Genomic DNA, 20,024 nt, shown 5'->3' on the forward strand with positions numbered 1-20,024 from the left:
CATCCATCTGTCCATCCATCCATCCATCCATCTGTCCATCCATCCATCCATCCATCTGTCCATCCATCCATCCATCCATTTATCCATCTGTCCGTTCATCCATCCATCCATCCATCCATCCTTTCATCCATTCATCTGTCCATCCACTGTCACCTCTCACATATTCATCCTAGTTACCACTGATCCACTTATCTAACATTAATTCATTCATCCATCAAAACACCTTTTTACCCACCTAACTCACACATGTACCCAGAATTCAATTCATTGATTCATCTGTCCGCTTATCTGTTAATTCATCCATCCATCACACCACATATTGATCTAATATCTAAATCCTCACATGTACCCAAACATTCACTAATCCATTCATTGATCCGTCCGTCCGTCTGTTGAGAATCTGAACCTGAAACCTAAAATCACAGAACTCCTTTATATCTAACCGTTTGTTAGTAAATAAATAAAGAAATAAATCTGTGAGAGAATCCGAGTCAGAATCCATTTCACTGAGGTTTAGATTCACTGGGGATAAAACACACACACACACACACACACACACACACACACACACACACACACACACACACACACTCACAGAATTGTTTTGGTCCCTGAATGAAGCAGAACTGAGCTGTCGTCTCAAACTGAGGCTTCATGTGGAATCTCAATTTCAACAGAACAAGCTCCAGGGCTTCAGGAACACACACACACACACACACACCCTCTCACACACACACACTCACACACACACTCACACAGGTACGGTGCCACTTTACTCAATATTTGATATTGTACACTTTATAGTGAAGCTGTTGAGAGCCTGTGTGTGTGTGTGTGTGTGTGTGTGTGTGTGTTACCTTTACTACATCATATTAGTCTCTAAATGTGTATGTGTAGCAAACATCTGCTGTGTCCACAAGTTCATCCTTTCATTCACTCATCCATCCACCAAACCTGCCACATATCCACCTACCCAAGCATTCATCCATCCATCCATCCATCCGTCCATCCATCTACTCATCCATCCATCCATCCGTCCATCCATCTACTCATCCATCCATCCATCTAATTATCTATTTATCTATCTTTCCATCCATCCATCCATCCATCTGAGACTGAGTGCTGTCCATCCATTCTACTAATCATCCATCCATCCTCTATCTATTTATCTATCTTTCCATCCATCCACCCATCCATCCATCTATTTATCTATCTTTCCATCCATCCATCCATCCATCCATCTATTTATCTATCTTTCCATCCATCCATCCATCCATCCATCCATCCATCCATCCATCCATCTTCTATCTATTCTATTTATCTATCTTTCCATCCATCCATCCATCTATCTATCTATTTATCTATCCATCCATCCACTGAACTCTTTATATCTCCACTTTTCACCCTGATATGATTTAAACAATAAAGTGCTTTTAGTAGGAGGCTCCACCCAATGTGCTGTGATAAGATCCACCACAGGAAGTCGTTTCTGCCCACTGCAGCGGCAATTAATAACACCTCACCCTGGTGTAGGGAGAGGAGAGGGGAGGTATCATCTGAACGATAATAAACAGAGCACATCGTACTACTCACTGTTCAATGCTTTATTTAATCATATAGGCCTGTAATTATATAGTTTTTATTTTTATATTTAAAATACCTTTACATTCATGTGTTTTTTATTCGTCTGCTCCTGTGTTCTGCTCCTGTAGTCTGTCCGGGCTTGGGACCTGCGCTGAGAGTGCCAGAGTGAATATTTATGACGTAATAAGAAGAGACTTCTCATGTGTGACAGATTCGTTCTAAACATTCGGTATTAAAATTCTCCACCCGGCGTCCCGGCCGTAAATTATTTGTTATTAATCTGTCAGTTTAGCAGAGGGGATGTACGAAGGCATCTGGGTGCTCACGGGTGCCCGTCGTTCTGGATGACTGGCAATAACAGGGCAGTTTATCGTCCGGGGAGCGACCTGCGCGTGTACGATCAGATACGGCGTGGTTGTACGGGTGTTTGAGTAAACACACGCTGGATTTAATATTTATGAACTGCAGCTGCACCGGAGCGACAGCGCCGCTGTGTAACGGCTTCTTGCTGGAATGGGACAGGGCCTTCCTTAAACTGTTGAATCAGATGCTTGTTCGAGGCTTCAGCTCAGCTCGAGGTTCTCACAGTTGGTTGGTCATGCTGGTTTTCAGCCACTGCCTCGTTTAATCCACCTTTATGGGGTCTGATGTTCTGCTTTCTGGGATATGATGTCCTCCTCTTTGGGGTCTGATGTCATTTTTGGGAGGGTCTGATGTTCTGCTTTCTGGGATATGATGTCCTCCTCTTTGGGGTCTGATGTCAGTTTTGGGAGGGTCTGTTGTTCTGCTTTCTGGGATATGATGTCCTCCTTTTTGGAGTCTGATGTTCTCCTTTTTGGGGTCTGATGACCTTCTTTTGAGGTCTGATCTCCTTTTTATGGTCTGATGTTCTCCTTTTTGGGTCTGATGTCCCTCTTCTTGGGGTCTGATGTCCTCCTTTTGGGGTCTTATGTTCTTCTTTTTGGGGTCTGATGCCCTCTTTGGGGTCTGATGTCCTCCTTTTTCTTCTTTTTGGGGTCTGATTCCCCTTTTTGGGGTCTGATGTCCTTCTTATTGGGGGTCTGATATCCTCCTTTTTAGGGGTCTGATGTTCTCCTTTTTGGGGGTCTGATGTCCTCCTTTTTGGGGTCTGATGTCCTTCTTTTTGGGGATCTGATGTCCTCCTTTTTGAGGTCTGATCTCCTTTTTGTGGTCTGATGTCCCTCTTCTTTTTTGAGATCTGATGTCCCTCCCTTTGAGGTCTGACGTTCTCCTTTTGGGGTCTGATGTCCTTCTTATTGGGGGTCTGATGTCCTCCTTTTTAGGGGTCTGATGTCCTCCTTTTTATGGGTCTGATGTCCTCCTTCTTGGGGTCTGATGTTCTCCGTTTTGAAGGTATGATGTTCTCCTTTTTGGGGTCTAATGCCCCCCTTTTGGGGTCTGATGTCCCTCCTTTTTGGGGGGCATTATCAGAATGGAGGTTCCAAAGTCCAACACCTGATGTGTTTATACTAGAGCAGTATAAAGGGAGACCCAGAGTTCTGTTCCTTGTTCTTCAGCTAATCCACTTCTGTAAGACCCCACGATCGTGTCAATCAATTCTCCAAATCAGTAACTGTGATCTCTGTCTTCATTTGTCATCTGCCCTTATTTTTTGCCATTGTTGTCTGATCCGGTTTGTTCTCGGCAGTGCGGCGGGTCTCTGGTAGCGTATCTGTTCGGCTAATCTCTCACTGGTCTGACCTAACACTTTACACTCTGTCAGACACACTGACACTCACACTCACATTCACACACACTTGGCTGGACCGCTCAGACACTGCAGTGGTGGAGAGTTTGATAATATAAGGTTAAAGATGATGGAGGGATGGATAAGTGGAGACAGGGTGGTGAGGAACGGGTTCAAATAATACGGCACCTCTGACATCGTAATATGATGAAACCCAAATTCTAGATACATTTGGAAGAAATCGGTGGAATGCAAATAACGAAATAAGTGCAAGTACAATAAACACGAGGTTGTTCCGGGGTGATTCAGTTCTTGGAACGGTGTGAGATTACAAACAAGCGATGCTGTCATGATTCTTTCACCCTCTACAGTGCATAATATTATTAAAAGATGTAATTATGGAATTGGGAGACTTGTGTGCCTGAAGGACGAGGCTAAAAAACACAACTGAATGTGTGTAATGTTCCGTCCAGCGGTCCACACGAAGCTCCGACCTTAAGCGCACCGAACACCTTTGGGATGAATCGGAACCTTGATTTTTAGAGACGACTTTGCTCGTTTCAACACGACTTCGAATGCTATGATTGGAGAGTGCGAGCGCTAGAGCGGCCTGCCTGCAGTCCGAAATGTGGTGCATTCTGGGCACTCGTTACCTAGCATTAACGAACTGTATTATTTTAAAATTGATTAATTGGTGTCTTCAGTCCCCAAAGGATCAAGTGTGATGTTTTATAGCAACAAACGGTCCTGTCCCAACCGTCTGGTGTATATTTAGCCAAAACATGCGCTAAACCCTCCGACTATTTTTTTCCAGGTTTCGATTAGCATTAACGTCCCGTCCCAACTGTTCTGGCCTGGCGGTTTGTAATCGTGAATGACAGGCGCTTAATTCTCAGCAGCGTCGACGTCGTCCCTCATCTGAAATACGTGTGAATCAGCATCTCGGCTCCTGAGCTCCTCCACGTTATTGTTATTATTATTATTTATCCCCTCTGGAAGAGTCACGACAGGTTTCCTCACTCCGCCAACGACGCTAATTAGCGAAGCACGCCGCGCTAAAAACAGCCCTGACGTGTGGACGGGGATCTTCGTTGTAATCGTCTCTCGTGGAGGAGAACGTGGGGGACGCGGGGCGGCCGGCTCACGACGGAGCTGCTGGGTGAACGTGTCAGGGTTTTTTATATTTATATTTAAAAGATGGAACTCGTGGGAGGAGAGAGAGAAGAAACGAGAGAAGAAAAAAATCCTCCACCGGCCGAGCAGATTCCACAGAGATCACGGATAGCGTCTAGCAGCGCTGTGCAGCACTGAGGTTCAAGTTTGACCCGTTATTATAACAAAGCTCCCAAAGTCACAAGGACGGCTTTGATAGACGCTCCCACCTCCAAACTTCACTCCAGGTTCTTGAGTTCAGCTCTATGCTTCGTTTCCACTGCGCAACTGTTGTTCCTGCTGCTGTCAGGACGTCCGGCAGCTCTTCGGACATCAGAACTCTTCTCTCCCCACTTGTTGTGGGAAGAAACTGACCAACATCAGTGTTTAGTCGTACAAATGCTGTCATCTTTTGACTGGATGTACACAAATTCCCACAGACATACTACTGTTTGTTTTTGAAGCGGAATATCTGACAAGCTCATGGTCAGGTGTCCAAATACTTTTGGTTATATAATAGAGGTATTAGTGGGACATCAGACCCCAAAAAGGAGGGACATCAGACCCCAAAAAAGGGGCATCAGACCCCAGAAATGAGGGACATCAGACCCCAAAAAGGCATCAGACCCCAAAATTCATCAGAATAAGGGGGTTGAGGTGAGGGCTCTGTGCAGCCCACCTAGGCTTCAGTTTAGGCACAGAGGAACAGAAAAGGACCTTCCCCAAACTGTTGGGCCAAATTCTGATGCCAAAAATGGATCTGATGCTGTAATGTCACACCTGTGTTTATACGGGACGTTAAAAAGGTTCCAACAGCCAGACGAGGCAAAAATAAAAGAGATCAGAGCTGCTAACCACCGCAAGAACGAAAACGGTTTCCGATCCGACGCGACAGGCTGGAACGAGCTGAACGAGCTGAACGTGGGCGACCATCGAATTCCAGCGTAATTCCTTTTCATCATCTCCCGCCCTCCAGATTTAAAAACGGCCCCCCGGAGATCGTTTATCCAGCTCAGCCCTCAGGAAATCACCCGACCGATCGCCCAGACCGGCCGTAACACCGGCGGTGAATTCATTCTGCGCCGCCACCGCCGCTCCTTCAGCTCCGGCTAACGGTTCCGGCGGGGACGCGTCTCGCTGACGCTAAAACGTCTTTATTAGAGGGAGAGAAATGAACAGCGTCCCAAAAGTAGGACGGAATTCTGCTCATTCCTGAAATGATAATGAGACACGCCCCATCGAAATCTAAACGGACATGCTTCCACTCTTCCAGCAAGACCTTGTACAAGATTCTGGAGTGTGCCTGTGCGAACTTGTGCCCGTTAAACCAAAACAGCATTTATGAAGGCCTGGCTCACCTCATCTGAGGTTCCAATTCATCCCAAAAAATTTGTTTTGGCTCTTGAAAGTATAGAGTACCGGAGGACATCACAAAGGAGGCATCACACTCCAAATAGAGGAACATCAGACCCCAGAAAGGAGGACATCAGACCCCAAAAAGAAGAACATCAGACCCCAAAAAAGAGGACACCAGACCCCAAAAAGAACACCAGACCCCAAAAAGAACACCAGACCCCAAAAAAGAGGACATCAGACCCCAAAAAGAACATCAGACCCCAAAAAGAACATCATCAGACCCCAAAAAGAACATCAGACCCCAAAAAAGGAGAACATCAGACCCCAAAAAGGAGAACATCAGACCCCAAAAAGAAGAACATCAGACCCCAAAAAAGAGGAACATCAGACCCCAAAAAGGAGAACATCAGACCCCAAAAAGAACATCAGACCCCAAAAAGGAGAACATCAGACCCCAAAAAAGAGGACACCAGACCCCAAAAAGACCACCAGACCCCAAAAAAGAGGAACATCAGACCCCAAAAAGGAGGAACATCAGACCCCAAAAAAGAGGAACATCAGACCCCAAAAAAGTGGAACATCAGACCCCAGAAAGGGGGGCAGGATCAAATTTGAATCCTTGGCAGCAGACGTAATTCTTTTGGTCGCCTCAGTTAAAAATTGAATCAGTTGCCGCTCGTCTCCCCCCTTCTTGCCCCCCTCCACATTCACACACACACACACACACACACACACACACACACACACACACACACACACACACACACACACACACACACACACACACACACACACACACTCTCTCTCTCTCTCTCTCTCACACACACACACACACACACACACACACACACACACACACACACACACACACACACTTCCTCCCCGACAGCCGCTATCCGCTCGGGCTTCCCTGCTAAATTGAAATATCCTCCCGCAGCTGAGGGCTCATAATGCGCCGCCTGCATGACCCGCATGATAACTAAGCGCTAGCTTCACTCTGGCTGTGCGCATCTGGAAAACTAGCGTTAGCGCTCAGGCTGCGTACGGCGCTGTGAGGGGGGTTAGCGCAAATTTATTACACGATTCCAGAACATTAAACAAAAGGAATATTAGGACTGAACCGTCTAACAAGCTCCTGCTCTGGCGTCCAGATACTTTTGACACGTGTAATATTTTGGCGTGTGTCTGCAGGAATTTGTGCACCTCAGACTTTAGCCTCAGGTTTAAATTAGCTTCTGGTTGCGCTGCTCTTGCATCAGGGTTTAAACACATTATTTAACGTTATTGGAGCTGAACCCAATCTCAGATTTCCTTTTTATTAGCGCCAAAAGCCAGACTAGCGCTCATTAGCAGCTCCGCTACGGCGAGTTCGGCTCGGATGCTACGAAAACACGTAAACACAGAACTGCGTAGCTAACCAAGAAATGCTAATAAGACACGGCTGATGGAAATCTTGTAGAGGAATTACAGCATTAACAGACTCAGCGGGAGGGGGCGGGAAAAGTAATGTTAGCAACGCTAACGGCTAAAAATAAACCTGTAATAAAAAACCCCTCAGTGCTCAGAACCTGCAGTTGGATTTTTTTGGCTGGAGACAATTCTGTCCTGTCCATAAACTTTTGGACAACAGTAGACCAAACAAGGAAAAAATCAGACCCCAAAACAGGAGGACATCCGACCCCTAAAGGAGACATCAGACCCTAAAAGGGCATCAAACCCAAAAAAGAAAGGCATCAGACCTCCAATAAAGGGCATCAGACCAGAAAAAGGGGGACATTAGACCCAAAAAAAAAAGACATCACACCCCAAAAAGGGCATTAAACCCCAAAACAGAGAACATCAGACCCCTAAAAAAGGGCATCAGACCCCAAAAAGGAGGGCATCAGACCCCCCCAAAAAGGGCATCAAACCCCAAAACAGAGAACATCAGACCCCCAATAAAGGACATCAGATCCCTTAAAAGGGCATCAGACCACAAAAATGGGGGACATCAGACCCAGCTAGCGAGGAGATCCATGTGGCGCCGCGCGGCCGCACATTACAGGCCGAATGGAAACCTTAATCAGCTTCATTTTCCAGGAGCAAATAGGCTGGCGCTCCGGCGGCGGCGGCTCAGGTGGACCCGCGCGTACCCGTAATAAGCTTTCTGGGAAGGGAAGAGGGCGCGGTGTAGCATCTCCTCCCGTCCTCGCGGGGTTTCCTTTCATTTCATTTACCGTCGTGTACTGAGCTTCACGATCTTTTACCTCGTCTTTTTAAAAAATGCGCAAACGAGCTGGTAGCATCTGTCGCATTAGCGTCTGAGAGCTGTTAGCGTCAGCCTTTATTAGCAAATTAGCAAAGTTAGCATTAATTATGACAAAGCTAAACGCTTCCTAATCCGACAGGAACGTCATAAAGGTTATATTAGATTAGAAAATGTATTTAAAATACAACACGATGCCAAAAGTATATAGACGCCTGACCATTAGCTTGTTCAGCATCAAGTTCCAAAGTCATGTGACTCTTCTGGAAAGGATTTCCAAAATATTCTAGATTATTTGTGAGATCAAGGGTTCGAATCTTAGCGGTTAATGTTCCGGCCACTCTGGATCTATAGTTATAAACTGGATCTAAAGATATACACTGGATCTATAGTTAAACACTGGATATTTAGAAATAAACTGGATCTATGGGTATACACTGGATCTATAGATATACACTGGATCTATAGATATACACTGGATCTTTTGTTCTGTACTGGATCTATAGCTGTACACTGGCTCTTTAGTTATCTACTAGATCTACAGATATACACTGGATCTTTTGCTCTGTACTGGATCTATAGATATACCCTAAATCTATAGCTGGATCTATAGCTACAGTATAAACTGGATATATAGTTATACACTGGATCTTAAGTTATCTATTGGATCTATATATATTTACTGGATCTATATATATTTACTGGATCTATAGCTGTACACTGGCTCTTTAGTTATCTACTGGATCTTTAGCTATCTACTAGATTTATATAGATCTACTGGATCTTTAGCTATACATTGGATCTATAGCTATCTACTGGATCCACAGATGTTTTTCAGCTTGCTTAATTGGATGGTTCTTTCCGACCCGCCCTCAGTTTGTATCCAATGGGACGCTTCCAGACAAATGGAGCCAAATGTGCATGAAAGTGGCTGTCAGGTTGCCAAGTCTCTGATGCGCCTTCACGGCTCTCCGTCTCGCCCCGTCCGTCCTCCGATTTCACCCTCGTGGTCTAACACGTCTAATGGAGCCACTTTGTGTCTGTCGGAAAGCTTTTAGGGCCGAAGCCTCACCCAGAGCGAAGAGAGAACGCTCCTCGCCTCCTCATCAAAGCAAAGAGCAAAACCGTGATCCAGTAGAGCAATCTTATAGATCCTGTGGATCCGGTGTATAGCTATAGATCCAGTGTATAGCTATAGAGCCAGTGTATAGCTATAGATCCAGTGGATCACCTGAATGAATGAATGATTGAACAGCTCAGAAGCTGGTCAGAATTAAACTTGTAATCATCACCTCCTCCTCCCCCAGAATCGAGGACCTGAGTGTTCAGCCCCGGTGGGAATCTGCCCTAATATTCAATCAGACGCGGCGAGGCAGAAGGTGGTGGCGGTGGTGTATGATGGGGTGGGGGTGGACAGGGGTGTTGGAGGACCCATGGGGTGGACAGGATAAGTGAGAAGAGGCAGGTCACGCTAAAAAACAAGATGAGACGGGGAGCAGGGGAGCGAGAGGAGGGGAACAAAATGAGAGGAGGCGACGGGGTCGAGCCCATCAGTCACACGGAGCCTCCATTATATCTGATTCATTCAGAGGAATCAGAGTCAGAATCAGAGTCGTTCAGCACCGGGAGAAATGATTCCTGATTCACTGCATCTGACTTTAAACACATCAATCACAACGCCGCAGAGCAAACATGAGTACAGGAACAGCCTGGACATCTAAGTGAACAACTGAGTGAATGAATGAGTGAATGAATTAGTGAGGGAGTGAATGAATGGATGAGTGAGTGAGTGATTAAGTAAATGAATGAGTGAATGAATGAGTGAATGAATTAGTGAGGGAGTGAATGAATGGATGAGTGAGTGAGTGATTAAGTAAATGAATGAGTGAATGAATGAGTGAATGAATGAGTGAATTATTAAGTGAACAAATGAATGAATGAGTGAGTAAGTAAGTGAATGAATGAATGAATGAGTAAGTAAGTGAATGAATGAACAAATGAATGAATGAGTGAGTAAGTAAGTGAATGAATGAATGAATGAGTAAGTAAGTGAATGAATGAATGAATGAGTAAGTAAGTGAATGAATGAATGAATAAGTGAATGAATGAATGAATGAATGAACAAATGAGAGTGAATAAGTGATTGAGTAAGTGATTGAGTGAATTAATAAATAAATGAATGAGTGAATGAATGAATAAGTGAGTGAATGAGTGTATGAATAAACTAATAAATAAGTGAATGAATGAATGAGTAAATGAATGAGTGAATTAATGAATAGTTAAGTGAGGGATTGAATGAGTGAATGAATGAGTGAGTGATTGAGTAAAATAAATAAATGAATAAGTGAATGAGTAAGTAAGTGCATGAATGTGTAAATAAATGAGTGAGTGAATGAATTAATTAATGAGTGAATGAGTGAATAACTTGGTAAATGAATGAATGAATAAATAAGTGAATGAGTAAATAAGTAAGTGAATGAACAAGTAAGTAAGTGAATGATTGGGTAAATGAATGAATGAATGAATAAATAAATAAATAAATAAATGAGTGAATGTCCAGGAAACACCCTGGACAGGTTGCCAGTGCATTACATTTTAAACCCACACTCACCCCTAATATTATATAGCATTATTATTATTATTATTATTTACTGTACATAAAAGCTGTAAACGCTGACGGCAGAACGTTTTAGATTTTTGTTTGTTAACGTTCGAGTTCCTCCGCGAGGACGTAAATGTGATTGTCGGGAACGCCGCACACGCCTCCGAAGCGCCGCCGAATAACGCGGAACATTACGGCTCACCCGCGGGCCGCCGCTACATCAGGCTAATGTGGTTTCTGCTCAGAGATGGAGTTTCTCCTCTCAGTGTGAGACGGGAGATGATTCTGATGCAGTAAATCACCACGTCCGGGGTTTTTTACTGTTATTCCTGCACTCGCTCCTCTTTTCTCCTCATTTAGTCATAGCCGATTCCTCTTCCGCTCCTGGAGAGTTTAGAATATCCGGTCAGGTGTGTTAATTGCGACTCCTGGTGTTCAAACGGCGCAACCGCTTCAGACGGCACAAAGCGGTTGCGCCGTTTGAACACCAGGGGTCGCAATTAACACACCTGACCATGAGCTTCTCAGACCTGGCTCACGAGAGGGTCCAGATAGTCCCGAACTGACTGACCAGGCTTGCTTTTCAACTCCCAGGTGTTTAGTCATATCCGACTCCCTGCTTGTAGGAGATTCGTGCCTATTTAATAAAAAACTGTGCTGACACTGGATCAGAAGGCCTGACTCACGGTTGACATTCCAGTTCGTCCCTGAAAAGGGGATGCTAACCTTTTGCCACAAGCATACGGAAGCACACTGCCGGAAGCGAGCACATTAGCGCCCCGGCATGGGCGCGCTACAGACGCTAGACGCCATTAAACGAGCCTCAGGAAGACCTCGAAGACCCTTACGGGCTAGACCAGATCACATCCGTCCTGTCTTCGAGCTCCAGGTGGCTGGACGCCCTATATAACCCGGTTCACCACACGCCAGGTGAAGAGTAGCGGTTCTCCGGATTGTGTTAGACAGGGTTTCTTCACGTTCACGTTTGTGTTTCTCTGTGTCTCCTCAGGCCCAGAAATCGTGGATCGAGCGAGCGTTCAGCAAGAGAGAATGCGTCCACATCATCGTCAGCACCAAAGATCCCCACAGGCAAGTCCGAACTCCGTCCTTTTGACCCTCCGAGTCGCTAAGATGCTGCTTTTCTAACACCGCTTTCTCCTGATTCCCAGGTGCTGCTGCGGCCGCCTGATTGGACAGCACGTGGGCCTGCCCCCCGGCATCTCGTCCAATCAGAACGTCAGGTCGGAGCGGACGCCCAAGGCCGACGCCCTGTCTGAGAAATGGTCCATCAGCAAGCACACGCAGCTCAGCCCCACCGACGCCTTCGGGACCATCGAGTTCCAGGGAGGGGGGCACTCCAACAAGGCCATGGTACCTCCACACACACACACACACACACCACACACACCACACACACACACACACACACACACACACATGTAGAGTGGGTGCCGCGCAGCACCAGGGGTTCCGGAGACCTGGGTTTGATCCGTACTTTGGTCAGCTTTGCTCACTGGTTTGTTTTTTCCCCCACCCTTCAAAAAACATGCAGAAGGTGGATTTGCAGCTCCTAAATCCTTCCTGATAATAATAGCGCCCCCTGCTGCCTGCTCGGCACCTTCGCTATACACTATACTGTCAAAAGTATTAGGACACGCCTAATTCTGTTGCTGCAACAGTTTAGGGAACAAAATCAGCGGCCAGGGGTACAAATGCTGGGTACAAGTTCCCACAGACATGGTTGAAACCCGCTGCAATCAGGAGCGGTCCGATTGCGACTGGTAACTCGGCGCTCCTGGTTGGGTCACTCCAGCCGAACAGGTCCGAGGTTAGAGGTCAGACTGAGAGTGACCCTGAGAGTGTCTTATACGGAAGGCACAAGTTCCCACAGACATGGTCCAAAGTCTTGTTGAAAGGCTTGAATATGGAACACAGGTACGCACTTAGGTGCAGTCTGATTTGTGACTCGTAATTTGCCGCTCCTGGTGGGGTCACTTCAGCTGAACAGGTCCGAGGTCAGACTGAGAGTGACCCTTTAGACTTATGTGGAAGGTACAAGTTCCCACAGACATGGTTAAAAGTCTTGTCAAAAGGCTTGAATATGGAACACAGGTACTCGCTTAGATGCAGTCTGATTTGTGACTCCTGGTGGGGTCACTCCAGCCGAACAGGTACAAGGTCAGCGGTCAGACTGAGAGTGAGAGTGACCTTGAAGACTTATATGGAAGGTACAAGTTCCCACAGACATGGTCCGAAGTCCTGTCAGAAGGCTTCTCAGTAGCTAATAGGATGTCCGACTAGGTCATAATCAGTCGTCTAAATACTCTTGATCACATGGTTGCACCCTTGTTGTGTGTGTATGTGTGTGTGTGTGTGTGTGCGCGCGCTCTGTGATTGGTCAGTACGTCCGAGTGTCGTACGACACCAAGGCCGACCTGCTGCTCCACCTGATGACCAAGGAGTGGCAGCTGGAGCTCCCCAAGCTGCTCATCTCGGTGCACGGCGGCCTCCAGAACTTCGAGCTGCAGCCCAAACTCAAGCAGGTGTTCGGCAAGGGCCTGATCAAGGCCGCCATGACCACGGGGGCCTGGATCTTCACGGGCGGGGTCAACACAGGTACGTTCGGGACCCGGGCCACGCAGACCTGGGACCGTAGGAGAACGCTCAGCGCTGACTAGGTTTAGGTTCTCCAAAAAGAGCATGAGGTTTTGTGATTACCGTTTGGACTTCTGCCCACAGGGGTCATCAGGCACGTGGGCGACGCCCTGAAAGACCACGCCTCCAAATCCCGGGGCAAGATCTGCACCATCGGCATCGCGCCCTGGGGCATCGTGGAGAACCAAGAGGACCTCGTGGGCAAAGACGTTCGTACTTATGCAACCACTCTACTAGTTCAGGTGGTCAAAAGTATGTGGACACCCTTCATGACGATTGTGGCAACAATTTGGGGAAGGACCTCCTTTAGGGTAGCTTGAACAGAGCTCGGCTGTACAAAGCTAAGCACAAATTCCCACAGACATGGTTCAAAGTCTCGTGAGAAGCTTCTCAGAAGAGCGGCTGTAATCATAAGGTTGCTGGTTCAAGCCCCACTGATGTTCAAGCTGCTGTTGGGCCCCTGAGCAAGGCCCCTAACCCTTAATTGCTTGCATTGTATATATTGATAATACTTGCACTTGTAAGCAGTTATAGCTTAGCGGTTAAGGTACTGAACTACTAATCATAAGGTTGACGGTTCAATCCCCAATAGTGTCAAGTTGTCACTGTTGGGCCCCTAAGCAAGGCCCCTGAGCAGGGCCCCTAACCCTTAATTGCTTGCATTGAATATATTGATAATACTTGTACTTGTTGGCAGTTGTAGCCTAAGCAGAAGGTTGCTGGTTCAAGCCCCACCATTGCTACATTGTCACTGTTGGGCCCCTGAGCAAGGCCCCTAACCTTTAATTGCTTGCATTGTATATAGTGATAATTGTAAGTCGCTTTGGATTAAAGCGTCTGCTAAATGCTGTAAATGTACTTGTACTTGTAGGCAGTTGGAGCCTAGGTTGAGGTACTGAACTATTAATCAGAAGGTCGCAGGGTCAAGCCCCACCACTGCCTAGAGCAAGGCCAAGTTGTCACTGTTGGGCCCCTAAGCAAGGCCTCTGAGCAGGGCCCCTTTGTAGTAGTAGCCTAGTTGTAGCCTAGTGGTTAAAGTACTGAACTAGTAATCAGAAATAATCAGAAGGTCGCTGGTTCAAGCCCCACCACTGCCTTGAGCAAGGCCCTTAACACTTAATTCCTCAGACTGTCACACTACTGTAAGTCGCTTTGGATAAATGCGTCTACTAAATGCCAAAAATGTAAATGTAAAATAGTCAGGCGTCCACATACTTTTGGCCACATGGTGCACTGCTGATCTCACACCCACTCTTGTTTTGTGGCTGTTCCTTTACCATTTCTTCGTGCCGTAGGTGGTTCGGCCGTACCAGACCATGTCCAACCCCATGAGCAAGCTGACGGTCCTGAACAGCCAGCACTCGCACTTCATCCTGGCCGACAACGGCACCACCGGGAAGTACAGCGCCGAGGTCAAGCTCCGCCGGCAGCTGGAGAAGCACATCTCGCTCCAGAAGATCAACACGCGTGAGTCCTCCGCCCTCTCGGGGCGTACTCCGGGGGGTGCTGGTGTAATTTAGGGGGTAACGACCACCACAGATGATGGCATGAACGTCTCGTTTTCTTGCTGGAGCTGATTGGTGGTGCGATAGTGACACCTGCTGTTCGGTCAGGGCGCTAGCACGAGCGGTGGAGGATTACTTGAGTACAGCGTGATCCTCCGTAGTTTTCCAGGCTTTCTGTAGGAACCTTGGAGGAGGTGGGTGCTGAACGTCTTGTTTCTTTGCTGGCCAATGGAGGAGACGGAAGAGTCATGTGACCGCTGGACTTCCCTTTGTCATCCTATGCCTGGAGTTACGGAAGGGGCTGGGAAGGCAAAAGGATGTCCAGCGGTCATACAGCGTCCATTCGGTACATCTGGACCGAACCAATGACCGAGCCCCAATGGTAAAACGTCCGGTAGTCATCAAGGGTCGGACCAGCAACCCGTCCATAAACATGGTGGGGATGGTTTTCCTACCGGTGATCCGCCAAATTTGGCCTCTGGTGCCTGGATTGGTCAGCTCTCATGTTTACTGGTTACATCCTGGTCAGGTTTGCAGTGTGTCCAGCACCACCCAACTGCACTACAGTGACCTCATGACTAACGTTCGGGTGGAATCGAACCCTAAAACTGGAGGCCCTTGCGGCAGCGAGTTGGCACCACCTCAACAGTAATGCCCTCAAACTTCTGGTCAGGCGCCGCGCCGTGTGACGGTGGCATCTGCTGCTCCCTCGGCCCTGCCGGACTATTTCTGGACAGCAATTTCCTGTCGCCTCTTTCGAACGTCCCCTCGGTGGGTCTCGCTGGCTCTGCGCCAAGCGTGGCATATGTGCTCGGCATTGTGGGTACTTCACTTCCTGTCTCGATTATTAACGTCCGCAAAGCTTCATACAAACGTTCCTTCATTTTATTATTACTTATTTATTATTATTTTAAATTCATTATTATTAATTATTATTAATTATTAATATTATTATTTATTATTATTATTACTATTATTTTTTATTATTATTATTGTTTTTATTATTATTACTAATGACATTATTGTTATTATTATTATTGTTTTCATTATTATTGATATTTATATTATTATTAATAATAATAATAATATTACTATTAATTATTATTATTGTTTTTATTATCATTGTTATTATTATTATTATTTTTATTGTTTTTATTATTATTATTACTATTACTATATTATTATTATTAATAATATTATTATTATTAATATTATTATTATTACTATTATTATTGTTTTATTATTATATTATTAATATTATTATTATTATTGTTATTATTATTGTTAATATTATTATTATTATATTATGATTATTATTATTATTGTTGTTGCTGTTGTTGTTGTTGTTATTAGTATATTATTATTATTATTATATTATTATTATTATTATTATTATTATTGTTTTTATAATTAGTAGTAGTAGTATTAGAGAACGTGGCATTACGGATTGTTAATCAGCTACCCCCCACTCCAACCCCCCCCCCCCCAGCACTGGGACCCGAATCTCAATTTGAAGTACATTGGTGACTGAGTAGATGTAGGTGTAGTGGTGCAATAGTGACACCTACTGGTCGGTCCGGGCGCTAGCGCGAGCGGTGGAGGGTTACTTGAGTGCAGCGTGATCCTTCTTAGTTTCCGAGGCTTTCTGTCGGACCCTTGGAGGAGGTGGGTGCACGCCTGCAGCTCCTCCGACCCCCGACGGTGTCGAGCAAACAAACGCCATCGTAGGAGATATAAATACACGGACGTCTCGCATCGGTATGTCGCTGTTTATTGCGGTTCGATGTTCCCCGCGAAGCAGCCGCTAATATTCCTCATATTTCCCATCGGCCTGTTGGACCAGCCGGGAATCACACTGCCTGCTAATTGACTACATTTCACGCCAGCGCTTCCAGCAGCAGATCAGTTTTTAATGAACTTCATTTACCCCCCCAATCCTCCCTCGTCCCCCTTCTCCTCCGCCCGTCTTGTGAAAAACGTCCAGATCGATAACCGCACGTCCGGTAACGGCTCGGGGATCGCGGTACGGATTAGCGTTTTTGAACAGATGACGCCTGAGGGGTCGAGTTCAGTGCTGACGGGTGTCGCCTGTTCCAAATCCATGATTTTTGATACGGCGCCCTGTTCCCACGTCTCGTTTTAGCTGTAACAGCCCGATTCTACTGAAGAAACGGCTTTCCACAAGATTTAGGAGTGTGTGTGTGGGAATTTGTGCCCATTCGGACGTTTACATTTACATGTGTGGCATTAGGCAGATGCTTTTTGGGACTGAATACAATCTGAGCATTTGAGGCCCAAGGGCCTTGCTCAGGGGCCCAACAGTGTCAACTTGGTGGTGGTGGGGCTTGACCCGGCAACCTTTTGATTACTAGACCATTGAGCCCCCACAGTCACCAGCTTTCGCTCAGCGTTCCGGTTCATCTTAAAGATGTTTGGTCTGGAATGTGTGCTGACCTCACTTATAGAGTGGTTGCTCAGGGCCTTCCCCAAACTGTTGGCATAAAGGACCCACAATACAAAGCAGCACCCACTTTATAAGCTGCACCACCGTGCCCCCTTCGCCCCCAAATTCCCACAGACACACTCCAGAATTTCATGGAATGCCATTCTGAATGAGTGGTGGAGGGGCATCGACGGTGGCATGAATCACACTCGGTGCACGAAGCAGATGGGGCTACATAAAGGAACCTGACCCGTCAGACCCTCGCCGGGTTTCTTTCTCTCTTTGGCTCCTGCGCCGCTATGCGTCACCCGTCACCGCCGTATTGTGGCTGTTGTGGCTGCGGTTTGAACCGCATGCCGCAGTGGGTTCCCTCTCCGAGCGCATGAATTATTTACGAGGACCGAGCCCGGGCACAAAGGCTCCAGCCGGAGAGAGAGAGGACGGCATGGGGTGAGGGGGTGGATTTGGAGAGAAAGATGGCACCGGGACGGACCGGCGCATCGACAGATACGGTGAGGCGGTGGGAGGGAGGGAAGGACGGAGGGGGGCGAAGTCCCACATGTGCTGTCATTCTTCCTAAATCTGGATCCGTCGCATAAAGCGAGTATTTATAGCCCTTCAGCGCGCCACTCATCTGGATGGCATGGGTCGAGTGGAGCAGATGTTCAGGATGAAGGGGTTATTATTGGAACGGGACCACACTGAAACACTGCGCGAGGGGCAGAAACACATTACACATCGACTAGCGGAAAATCAGAGCTGCTGATCCAACAGTTCATCCATTCATTCATTCAAAAGGATCAAACCGAGGTCTCCAGGACCCATAATACTAAGCAGCACCCACTCTCACCGTGCCACCCCCGATTAGTCGCATGATGTTCATTTTCTGTCCCGTTTGGTCCCCATAGGGGCCATTTTTTCCCCATTAAGATCTTAAACAAAGAGTCGGTTGTGAGACAGGCGTTCCTGTCCAGCGCCTGTACCCGTACCTACTTCCAAATCCGGTGGAAAGCCTTGGTACCGCAGGTGTCTACATACTTTTGCATCACGAACGTCTTTCTGTTCCTCTCCGCAGGGATCGGACAGGGGGTCCCTGTGGTGGCGCTGATCGTGGAGGGCGGCCCTAACGTCATCTCCATCGTTTTGGAGTACCTGAGGGACACGCCCCCCGTGCCGGTCGTGGTGTGCGACGGCAGCGGCCGGGCGTCCGACATCCTGGCGTTCGGCCACAAGTACTCGGAGGAGGGAGGGTAAGTCAAAAAGAGAACAGCCTCGGGTTCTTGGTGACCCGGTCAACATATAGTGACCCAGACCAGGGGCAGTTCAGAGCAGCCTGTACGGGCTCTTCATGTACAGGTCATTCCAAACTTCTCTACACAGCGGCCGGAGGTTCAGTAACTCAGCCACTGACTGTTTAGATTTAAGTAACAAAATGAATTGTTGATCTTTTCTGCTCTCCTCTCGTCCTCACTGTTTCCGGTTCAGGCTGATAAACGAGTCTCTCAGGGACCAGCTGCTGGTCACCATCCAGAAGACCTTCACCTACAGCCGGACTCAGGCACAGCACCTCTTCATCATCCTCATGGAGTGCATGAAGAAGAAAGAGCTGGTGAGTTTAGTCCATTTATAAAACCACGTAAACAAGAAAACAAGTAAAGAGAACAGCTCAATGTTAGAATAATAATAACAATAATAACAATAATAACAACATTAACAATAATAATAATAATAATAACATTAATAATAATAGCAATAGTAACAATAAAATAATAATAATAACAATAATAATAACAATAAAATAATAATAATAATAAAAATAATAACAATAATAATATAATAATAATAATAAAAACAATAATATTTAAAGAATAATAATAGTAATACTAATAACATTAATAATAACAATAATAATAATAATAATAATAATAATAAAAACTAATAATAATAACAATAGTAATAACAATAATCATAATAATAATAACAATAATAAAAACAATAGTATTTATAATAATAACAATAATAATAATAATAATAACAAAACAACAATCATATGAAGAGCTACGTTGGTTTTGTATAATAAATAAAATTACTAAAATATTGTTCATAATGCTCGGGTGGAGTCTCTTCCAAGATCAGAGATTGTTTAAGTACTGGCAGTGCCACAGGCCTGGCCGGGGTTTATAGCTGCAGGAGCGACTCCTACTGATCGGTCGAGGTGTCTTCCTGAGCTGCAGAAGAATACAGGAAGAGCAGCGTGTTCCTCTGTGTGAAACTGAGTAGATCCAAATTGGACTGATGCAGAAATCTAATAATGACATTAAAGCGGTTCCTGGCAGTGCAGACAGACTCAGTAAATCACCGTCTGTGTGTGATTCCTGCCGTCAGTGACTGTGATTGTGATAAATAATCACGTTCTGCGTTTATGAGACGAGCAGCAGGCCGGCGAGCAGAAGGGCGTGAGGACCGGCCCCGCGTTCTCCTCGTACACGCCGCTTCGTTCTCAATCTGTCTCTGCGCGGACGCTGCGGCGAGCGATGATACGATTCATCAAACTGTCAGGAAAACACGGGGAGTCCCTGCGCCCGTTATATAAGCAGCGTGAGGAGCGGTGCCAGACCTCCCGCACTTATCACACCGGCGCATTTACCATCCGACTGAGCTTTCAGTCTCATTTTACTCTTTCTGCTCGGCTCCGCGTGGGCCGCCGTGTTTAAACATCACGCGCGGTGTAAAAGAGAGCAAACCTACATCCATCACTAACAGGTGGAGGAAAT

General features: G+C 46.3%; 1 protein-coding gene across 5 annotated transcripts in view; it reads left to right on the forward strand.

The window, feature by feature from the left end:
- Positions 1 to 20,024, forward strand: part of trpm3 (transient receptor potential cation channel, subfamily M, member 3) — a 57,209-nt gene that overhangs the window by 14,790 nt on the left and 22,395 nt on the right. For 4 of the 5 annotated variants that reach the window (XM_063018197.1, XM_063018198.1, XM_063018199.1 and 1 more), the window contains exons 2-8: positions 11,657 to 11,736; positions 11,817 to 12,018; positions 13,050 to 13,263; positions 13,387 to 13,511; positions 14,598 to 14,769; positions 18,326 to 18,500; positions 18,736 to 18,859. In XM_063018197.1, coding sequence (XP_062874267.1) covers positions 11,657 to 11,736; positions 11,817 to 12,018; positions 13,050 to 13,263; positions 13,387 to 13,511; positions 14,598 to 14,769; positions 18,326 to 18,500; positions 18,736 to 18,859 — 1,092 coding nt within the window. Of the gene's footprint in view, positions 1 to 11,656; positions 11,737 to 11,816; positions 12,019 to 13,049; positions 13,264 to 13,386; positions 13,512 to 14,597; positions 14,770 to 18,325; positions 18,505 to 18,735; positions 18,860 to 20,024 lie in introns of those variants that run through there. The other variant, XM_063018196.1, reaches the window with a different exon arrangement.

The sequence above is a fragment of the Trichomycterus rosablanca genome, chromosome 21, assembly GCF_030014385.1.
Source record: "Trichomycterus rosablanca isolate fTriRos1 chromosome 21, fTriRos1.hap1, whole genome shotgun sequence".
In the NCBI taxonomy this organism is placed as follows: Eukaryota; Metazoa; Chordata; class Actinopteri; order Siluriformes; family Trichomycteridae; genus Trichomycterus; species Trichomycterus rosablanca.